Source organism: Medicago truncatula, chromosome 3, assembly GCF_003473485.1.
Source record: "Medicago truncatula cultivar Jemalong A17 chromosome 3, MtrunA17r5.0-ANR, whole genome shotgun sequence".
Lineage (NCBI taxonomy): Eukaryota > Viridiplantae > Streptophyta > Magnoliopsida > Fabales > Fabaceae > Medicago > Medicago truncatula.
The window spans coordinates 39,178,182-39,188,743 of record NC_053044.1 but is presented as its reverse complement, the minus strand read 5'-3'; the positions used below and the strand labels follow the sequence as shown (position 1 = coordinate 39,188,743).

The 10,562-nt window shown below is 34.0% G+C and overlaps 1 protein-coding gene and 1 non-coding gene across 2 annotated transcripts; one reads left to right on the top strand and one right to left on the bottom strand.

Moving 5' to 3' along the window:
• Nucleotides 1-2,230: 2,230 nt before the first annotated feature.
• TRNAA-AGC (transfer RNA alanine (anticodon AGC)) lies at nucleotides 2,231-2,303 on the bottom strand. Its single transcript has one exon. It is a non-coding gene; the product is annotated as a tRNA-Ala (tRNA).
• A 4,547-nt stretch (nucleotides 2,304-6,850) lies between these two features.
• On the top strand, nucleotides 6,851-10,409 carry LOC11426996 (protein EDS1L). Its single transcript, XM_003601267.4, has 3 exons — nucleotides 6,851-7,235; nucleotides 7,924-8,712; nucleotides 9,108-10,409. Exons 1-3 carry the CDS (start codon nucleotides 6,867-6,869, stop codon nucleotides 9,834-9,836), a joined length of 1,887 nt encoding a protein of 628 aa, XP_003601315.3. The 5' UTR covers nucleotides 6,851-6,866; the 3' UTR covers nucleotides 9,837-10,409.
• The last annotated feature ends 153 nt before the right edge of the window (nucleotides 10,410-10,562 follow it).

The window sequence follows — 10,562 nt, the reverse complement described above, 5'->3', positions numbered from 1 at the left end:
GTTTTTTTTAAGAACTTTATTTTAACTTTGTTTTAAAGTAACTTTTAGACCGAAAAAAATGCCGACCAAACGGTACGTAACAAGATCTAATGATTTCTTCTGATTTTCTGATGTAACCAAGATGTTAGAATCAATGGAAGATCTCATAATGAAATGGACCAATGGAAACAAGACTATACAAGGATAGTAAAGTAAGAAAATATAGAAGTACCTGAGTGAAGAACACAAATTAATGTGGTGGCTTAAGAAGAGTGTTTCAACCCATGAGCCAGGAAAGCTTATAACGAGATATTGTTAAGTTCGAGGTTGTTCTAAACACTTTGGTAATATAAGGTTCATTTGTTGAGTTGTGAGCTTTAAAAGACAAACTACATGCTTTTTTTATAACCTCTTCGTTTAATCCTATGTTGTCTCCAACTAACCCTCCACCCATGTTTCTATATTTGAAGACTTAACTTCATTGCAGTTTCATAGAAGCTTGGTTGTACTTGTTTGATTAATTAGTACGTAATTTCTGTGAAATTGGAATGAATGGTGATGGGTGAAATTACTTGGTTGTTGATGTTGATGTTGATGACTGACTTAAAGTCTTCTAAATGGGCTCCATAGTTTTTTTTCCTCCAATCAAACCATGGCTTGTAACTTGTAAGTATTTTTTTTTTCTTTTTTTCAAATTGTAACTTTTAAGTTATATTGTTAGTTATTTATCAATCAAAACAAAAATATTTAATGTGAGATAAATAAAGTGGTATCAATGAAATTTGGTTCGTTACATACTCATATTTAATAAATAACTTGAGAGAGTTTGGTGTGTGTGACACTTTCGTGTGGAAATGTGAAAAGAGTGGTTGTTATTTAGTTAGTAGTGTCTACCAAGTGTTTGTCGATAACTTCAGAGATAACTCTCTACTGAGTTAACAACTTAGTTTGGAGGGTGTGTCGAGGTTGCTTCCCACACGGGTTCGTCTTGCAAATAGAGGAATCACGTGCCCTATGGAATGTGTCATCTGCAGTGAAGAAAACGAGAATGCTATGCTCACCATGCTGACATGTCCACGTGTTGTGTAGGTTTGCCGTTCTGTGCATTTGTCGGACTCCAGCAGACAAACTGCAAGTCAGTTTAACAACATGGAAGACACAATTTTCAGTTTGCTACAACACCTTCAGAACATGCAAGCTGAGCGTTTCGCCGTTACCTTGTGGAGTATTTGGAAAAGAAGAAATCTAAAGCTATGACAGCAATTGACCAAGTAATGGAACATGATGTTCACCTGGCGCTAGGGATGGCCATTAGACCCAGGCCCGATGGATATCCGCAAAAATTACCCACAATGGGTAGGGTAAATACCTGCTTTCATGGGTATGGGCATGGGTCCGGGTAATTATCCGCAAACTTAAAAGGGTACGGACACGGGTATGGGCACTATACTATCCATCTCCGCAACCCACACATATGTATTTATATAATATAATAAATAATTTATATATTAATTAATTAATTTACCTAACTATTTAAGCTTAAACCTAAACCTAGCCTTCTGCTGCGTTGAATCTCTTCCGCCTGCCTGCATTTCGTTGTTTTTTGTTATCCATCTTTTCTGCTTTCAGGTAACTATTTTTTGAATCTTATACTTCTAAAGGGATGACAATTGGATCCAAGTCCGATGGGTACCCGCCAAATACTACGATACATATTGTTTTTTATTTGGCTAAATACTACGATTCATATTATTTTATGAGTTGATTTGAAATTTTTTGGATCATAGTTTTATTTCAATTGTGGGTTTTTTTTATTGTCTTTTCATAGTTAAAATGCGGGTAATGGGTGCGGGTATGGGCACTTAGGTGCCCATAGGATATGGGGAAGGGCACTAAAGTTGTTGCCCACAAGGGTACGGATCCGTGTGCGGATATTTTTTACAAACGCGGGTATGGGAATAGATACTATAGTACCCTACCCATTGGATACTCATTGCCATCCCTACCTGACGCAGCCATTACGTTCGAGCAGCAACAACAAGCTTGGACAAGCACTCGTTTGAATATACATTGATATGTTTTGTGCTCGCATAGACCAATTCCGGTTTGAATATACATTGAGAGTTTTGCATTCATCATTTTCGGTGTTAATGAGATTATCCGCATAGACAAAGACAGTTAAAAAACGGCAGAAAATGGAGAGGAAAAGTAATGGGAAAAAATAGCCAAATAAATGTGGAAAAAAGAAAGTTGGAGATGCGGGGTATCGATCCCCATACCTCTCGCATGCTAAGCGAGCGCTCTACCATCTGAGCTACATCCCCATCTACTCGTTACTAATTGTGAATATTAATAATAGAAGTTTCAATAGTATAGGTGATTTTTACATTCCATTGGACTCCTTACAGAACATTTGAAGGGAGTAGTCATAGTTATACTTTGTCTTCTACATTCTCTTATAAACAAAAATATGGTTTGAAATTAGTGACATATACAATATGGGAGCAGCTAACCATTTTCTATTATATATATTTTATTTCACAAACCAAATAACATGACATATCATTATCAACCCACTCAACAAAAACAAAAATATGACATTTCTACATTCGGGTAGGGTTTTGGTATGGATTTGGGATAGGTACATATATCACAGTTACCCGTCTCGTACCCGTATTATGAAATCGGGGAAAACTCAAACTCATACTCAAACCCAGTCAAATCGAGAGAAAAAAAACCCGTCAAATCAAAGTTGGTTTGGACGGATACCCATAGGCACGGATTTTGTTGCTATACTCATTCAGGATTACAAATGAGGATCTACATTAGTTTAATTTATGATTTTGTATCAAAGATGTATGAAAAAGTATTTATAATGAAAATATTTACCAAAATAGTATGTAAAAAAGTGTATTTGATGATAATATAAGTTTCTTGTAAATTTGTAGATATTACATATATAATTTTAAATATATGTAATTTTACCACAATTTTATTTTCCTATACAACCCTAGCCATAGCCACGTATCATATTCAAATTATTGTAAATTTGTAGAGTTTACCTATATAATTTCAAATTATTACCACAATTCTAAATTCATATCGGACTCTAGCCATAACCACATATCATATTCAAATTCTTCTATAAAATAATATTATGATAATAATGTATTAAACATATATATTTTAAAATAATAATCTAGAAGAAATCTATCCAAAAAATGTTGATATGGCACCCAATTTCAAGAATCATTAATTCTTTGACAAAAAAAAAAAAAAAATCATTCAAATTTGATATAGAATCAATTAAATAATTTTTAATTTAAAATTATCTAAATGAATAATTAAATATAAAAAAAAAATAGAGTGTTCGGTGGAGGAGATGGCTAGAGTGGGGTGGGGGGAAGGGGGTGAGGCGTGTTTGTGGAGGCGCCGCCCTGTTAGCATGGGAGGAGGAAAGTGTGAGAGAGTGTTTACTATTATTACATAACATTGTTATGCAGGCTAATGTAACTGACAAATGGAGGTGGCTTCTGGACCCTCTTCATGGATACTTGATGCGGGATGTCTATCGTTTTATTACCAACTCGGGGGAACAGATGGATAGAAATCTCGTTGTTGATGTCTGGCATAGGTATATACCAGCGAAGGTGTCTCTATTTGTCTAGCGTTTACTACGCAACAGAATTCCGTCTCGCGATAACTTGGTGAGACGTAACATCATTCAGCATACGGATTCATTGTGCCTTGTCGGTTGTGACATCTTGGAATCAGCTAGAAACATTAAGATAGAAAAATAAAACAAATATGAAGAAGAAGAAAAATTGAACATGGGAGAAACATTAAGGTGAAAAATATGTAGTGTGTGTTTTTTCCATGAGAGTATAAAAAATAGATTGAATTATCGGTAATTACGTGGTTTTGTTGAAGGAGTTGAAGATTTTTGGGTAATTGTTACAAAAAAAAAAAGACTTAATTAAAAACACGTATCATTTTAAAATGTCTAATAAACATGTATTTTGTTAATTCATCATAACACATGTATATTTTCCATTGTCACACCCCATCATGTATCATATGCGAAAGAATTTGAAAAAATAGAGTTTGAATACAAATATAGAATGAAAGTGAATGACATCCAAAAATTAAGATTTACGGTAAAAAAAAAAAAAAAAGGTTAATTAAGTAAATGTTCCCTATAATTATTAAGAATTTATTTTCAGTCCGTTGAAAAAAAATTGTATATTTGGATTTTTTGCAAATCATGAAGATATTGGATTTTTTTCAAGAGCGGGGGATACTTTCTCCCACACTGGACGCAGATGAGCACGTAAACGAATTCCTTACAACAAATATGTGTTTATGGGCTTATGGGCTTCAACCTTTCGTGCCGAGCAAGATGAGATAAGAAAGTTTGTCAATTGAATGTTTTCAATTGGAGATTGAATAGGATCCGCCAACGAGAGTAGATAAATTAATGTACCCATTTTTTATGAGTTGCTCATAAAAGATTCCTCTGATCCGTTGCAATCTCTGGTTGATTTTGTATATCCGAATGTTTTGCAAAACATGAATATCTCAGATTTTTCCAAGAGTGGGGGATACTTTGCTCCCACACTGGACGTAGTTGAGCATGTAAACAAATTCCTTCTATCATTGGTTCCAAGAGACGAAAAGGAATATACCAGTTCTGATTCGGTTTGCAAATCAGACGAGCATAGTGAGGTACAAAGCAAATGGTTTACAACAAAATTCTTAAACAATATTATGTTTTCCGGTATTCCAACCACAAGTTTAGATTTAAAGTTGGATGTCCAGTTATGTTGACGAGGAACATTGACCAAGCAACTGAATTGTGCAACGAGACTAGGTTGATTGTAGACAATCTTGGGAAGAACTTTATCGGTGCAACTATTATTACCGAAAAAATGCTGGTGAAAAAATAATTATTCCAAGAATGAACTTAGTTCCGAGTGATCCTGAACTTCCTTTCAAATTTACTACGAGACAATTTCGGTTGGCTTTGTGTTTTGCAATGACAATAAATAAAAGTCAGGGTCAGTCGTTGTCTCATGTTGGAATCTATCTTTCCAAACCGGTTTTTACTCATGGACAGTTGTACGTCGTTGTGTCAAGAGTCACTTCCAAAAAGGGGTTGAAAATGCTTATACTGGATGAAGAAAATCGTGTGTGTACTGAGACCATTAATGTTGTGTACCGTGATGTTTTTAGGAATGTTTAACTGGTCGTTCCTGATGACGCAGGTGGGTATGATTTTTTTCTCTCTCTTTTAAACTTCGTTGCATATATATTTTTTATTTGGATATGTATTGGTTGTTGCTACTTGAAATCATTCTAATAGTTGCGTAAAGAAAGATTAATCGATTGATCATGTAGATAAACTACAATTCTGCAACTAACAATTGAGATCACTTTTCTTATTTCATTGTATAAAATATAATGAAATTTATTGTTGTGCAAAGAATAGGCCGAGTGATCAATTTGTTATAGGACTAATATGTTATATGAAGTAATATTTTTTATCCCTTATTGACAATATTTTTGGTCTCATGTACCTTCAGGTGATGGTTTTGTGCCTCAGGTGACGTGATATCATTCATATGTACACATGCTGACGTTAATGGAATTTCTATGGTATTGAAATATCATTGACCAATTGCAATAGGTGAAATACCTTCTCTTAGGCTCTGAAATTAACATTGCCGGATACATTAAGGTGTTTATCTACTGAGACTTCGGTTTTTCTATTATCTCATAGAGCAACTCCAATATTCTCATACTATGTTTAATTTTATTTATAATGTCAGTATCCATCTGATCTTTCTCATTTTTCCTAATGTAAGCCGTACTCTTTCAGAGACCATATTATCAACTAAATGTTCTGCTTCAGTTTTTATACAATCTGCTATATATCTGTTTTTTTTTTTTTTTTTTTTTTTTTTTATTTTTTATGTTCTTTGGAGTGCCTATGTCTATGTCTATGCACAAGACAATTTTATAGTCCCTTTTTTAAGTCTTTTCTGTTGTTTTTGTTGATGGGTTATTTTATAATATGCTTAGTTAAAAATTAAGCCTTTTCTGTTGTGTTTTTGTTGATGGATTATTTTATAATATACTTAGTTAAAAAAATGTGATAGATAGTTGGTGTCTTTGTCGTTGTTTGTTATATTATTTCCTAGATTGATTGAATACTTATTTTATAAGATGAATAAAGTGTATGCACGATATTAACTTTGTATATATAAGGGTATCAGCTATATAAATCATGGAATTTGAAAGAAACCATATATAAGGGCATATGGTAGAGACAATTCATTGGGTAGGGACAATTAATTGTATATGTAGTGGCAGGCCTCGAGACTCCAACACCCCCAATTATATGCAGAACATAAAATAAAAAAGACTCATGTCTCCGTGATTAATTTTAGTCATCCGTGTAAAATATTTCATCATTAAATACTAATATTTCGATATTACATCCATTAAATCATTTATGTTTAACGATACGAAAATCCAAATAACTATATAAACGTTGATATTTGTATATAATATACAATTGAAAATACGATAATGATGCGTTCTATTTATATATTATGTATAAAATAATAAATTTGTTGTTTAATTAGATTTTATAAAATAAAAAATATAGTCGTAGTTCTAGCCTGTGCTTGGCACGGGTTTCCAAGCTAGTTCATTCCAATTTCATAGAAATTACGTACTAATTAATCAACCAATAAAACAAGTACAACCAACCTTCTATGAAAGTGCAATAAAGCTAAGTCTTGGTCAATTTAGTAATTTACATTTCATTCCTCCAGTAGCCTTATATAATTATATATATACACAAACATAATTATAGCAAACCAATGAAACAAACACAAACCAAAGATAGAAACATGGGAGGAGGATTAGTTGGAGACAACATAGGATTAAACGAAGAGGTTATAAAAAAAACATGTAGTTTGTCTTTCAAAGCTCACAACTCAGAAAATGAACCTTATATTTCCGAACTGTTTAGGATATCCTCGGACTTAACAGAATATCTTGTTCTAAGCTTTCCAGGATCATGGGTTGAAACTGATTGGTTTGTAAGAAAATCGTTTGGTGAAACTAAGATTGATCTTGCTAAGTTTCCTTTGCTTAAAAGTGTTGGTAATGATGAAACTGCTTTGGTCAACCAAGCCTTCTTCAACAGATTCGAACGTTTGTTGAAACTTTCCTCATTTGTAGCTGAGGTATTATTTTCTTTCTTTTTATTTGGAATTGGATTGGATAGCACCAGGACAAATTTTGCTCTGATAGCCAATAATTTATACCTTATAATTTCATACGACCATAATAGACATGAGAGATTACATGCTCTGTTTGATAAAAATTAATGAATAGCTAATAAACTAGTTTATAGTAGATGAACTTATAGCGGATAGCTAATAAGTTAGCTTATTGATATTGAATAAGCTAATTGATTGAATTTGTAGTGTTTGGTAAAACTAGAGATTTAATTAGCTTATAAATATGAAATACAAGATATATTTAATGTTTCATTTAAGATTACATTGGTAAGATATAAGCTATAAGCTACTTGAGTTAGTTAGTGGTTTAATAAGCTATAAGCTACTTGAATTAGGTTAAGCTAATAAAAATAAACTATAAGCTTGTGAGAAAATGACGGTTGCCAAACATATCCTTTTTACTCATATGAGCATATAAGATATAAACTATGAAATATAAGCTCAAAAATGTGTCTTGCCAAATAGATTCATAACCAATTTTACAAATGATCTGTTTTGGAAAATGCTTAGCAGTTTCGAAAATAGTGTAGTTAATTTTTGTTACAATTCAATTAAAAAAATTATTATTGATAAAGCAAATTAATTACTTTTGAATTATGCTACGATACAAATCAAATGTGTTGCATTGCAGGTGAAGAAAGCTATAGCAGAAGGGAAGCAAGTAGTGTTTACAGGGCACTCTTCAGGGGCTGTTTTGGCCATTCTAGCAACATTTTGGGCATTGGAAGAGTATCTTTACCCAACCAAAATCCAAATTCAGCACAAGTCACCTATGTGTGTCACTTTTGGTTCTCCCTTGGTTGGTAATCATATATTCTCTCATGCTTCAAACAGAGAAAAATGGTCTCATCATTTCATACACTTTGTCATGCAATATGACATTGTGCCAAGGATTTTCCTTGCTCCTTTCTCTTCCATTGAAAAACTTATTAGTCCTGTTCTTCAGCTTTTGACTCCTAACAACAACTCCTTAACTCAAGATCCAATAAGAGACAGTGTGACTTGTGAATTTTACTCTACTGTGATGAGGAATGCAGCAACTGTTACAAGTCATGTTGCTTGTAATCTAATGGGAAGCACGAATTTGTTGTTGGAGACTATGACAAATTTCGTCGAGTTAAGTCCGTATAGACCCTTTGGAACGTACATCTTTTGCAATGGTAATGGTCAAATGATTGTGGTAAAAAACTCAGACGCTGTTTTACAACTTATGTTTCATATTGCTCAGCTAAGAGATTTGGCACAACTTTCTGAAGTTGCCAACAAAAGCATACTGCAACATCTAGCCTATGAAGCTGAATTAGAAGAGAGCTTGGGAATGCAAAATGTGGTGTATTTAAACAAACTTGACGATCTTCCTTTGTCTTCTGGTGAGGGTCATGATACTGACATTGCAGCTGCCTTGGATAGCCTTGGACTGGTCAGTAATTTATTCTTTTGATTTCTCTACATCTCTATAGAAAGCATATAAAGTTAGAGCAAAGGTTTCAAAAAGTGTGATTGTGGTTGTGACGTCAAAGTTTTTATTTATGACTTTGTGACTGCACTGCGACTGCAATTATGGTTGCATCACGGCGTGACACTCGACCATGATTTTAAACCTTGGTTAGAGCATGTTATTGTGAGAGAAGTTAATGTTGACCATCCATTTACGATTGTATGGTCAAGAATAACTCCTTTTGCATCTTCTACTCTCACTCTATATGTCCTTCAATATGATAGATATTATACAGACATAAAATTAGACAGCATAATTTAGCTAGCTTATGTGTGTGTGTGTGTGTGACGATTTTTTTTTGCTGAAACTGATTTCAGAGCGCAAGAGCACGACTATGCCTTCGAGCAGCTGGCGAGTTAGAAAAGCAAAAGGAAAGAAATGAAGAGAAAATAAAAAAGGAATTTCAGGATAAGGCTGTGCCAAGCATGAGGGATTTGGAAGAGTACAAATCAACATGTGAGATAAACAACGGAAAAGGTTATTATGATGCCTTCAAGGTGCAAAAGGAGCCAAAGGATTTCCAAGCAAACGTGAAGAGACTTGTGCTTGCAGGAGTATGGGATGAGATCATTGAAATGCTGAAGAGGTATGAACTGCCAGATGAGTTTGAAGGGAAAAAAGAATGGATTGAACACGGAACGAGATTCCGTCGTCTTGTTGAGCCTCTTGATATTGCCAATTATCATCGTCATTTGAAGAATGAGGACACAGGACCTTACATGAACAAGGCTAGACCAAAGAGGTATAGGTACACTCAGAGATGGTTGGAGCATGCAAACAGGTCACCAAAAGCAGAAATCACAGAATCTACCTTTTGGGCTGAGGTGGAAGAACTTTGCAGCTGGACTAGTAATAATAAACCTTTTGAAGATATCAAGGAAAGGGTTCTCAAACTTGAGCAAGATATTAAAATGTGGACTGATAAAGAGGTACTAACCAAGGATGTGTTGTCAAAGGATCCTACCTTCATAAAGTTATGGGAAACTCTACCTCAGGAACATAAAGCAACATCCTGCATCTCCACTCTCTTTACTGTTAAAGAATAAATATTGGCTATCTTTAAACCCTCACGAGTTGGCTTTGTGGTGTTGGCTTGGGACTTTGAAGTGTTCTCTCAAGATCTCATGTTCAAATCCACCTAATGTCATTTTTTGTGGGCTAGTCCATACAGGGATTTATTCTGGCTTTAAATGGCCTCCCACGAGTGGGGACCCTTCTCGTAAGTATAAGGCAATCTTCATACATGACTACTTCAGCACTCATTGGAAAATAAAATATTTTATACCTGCAATTGTACTACTACTTTGGCTTCCACTTATTCAAGCCACGTGTTCTGTCATCTCATTGTTTTAGGTTGTATTCTTCATTCTTCAACAACGATGTTGTCATTTTCAGCTTTTGATATAATGTTCCACATGTGTTACATTCAAGAATCATTGTATTTGTACTCTTAGATGCTTAGGGGCAATAAGACACTTGATCATTAGCCCTTTTCTTTTAGATTTTGAGATGTCTCTAACTATATTAGAATATAGTTGGTGTAGTTATTGAATCTATTATTCTAATGTCTTTGTTGTTGTTGTTAAATGAATAAATTCAATTCGGCTCTTGCCACAATAGTCACAGAAGTTCAAGATTGTAAGTCTCATATGCACCAGTTTGGTAGGATTTACAAAAAAGTTTGGCACTAGAACTTGCTTGGAGAGTACCCCAAATCAAGCTATTATGAAATTTGGTTAATGCAATCTGTTGTTTAACTTAAAAATGGCAGA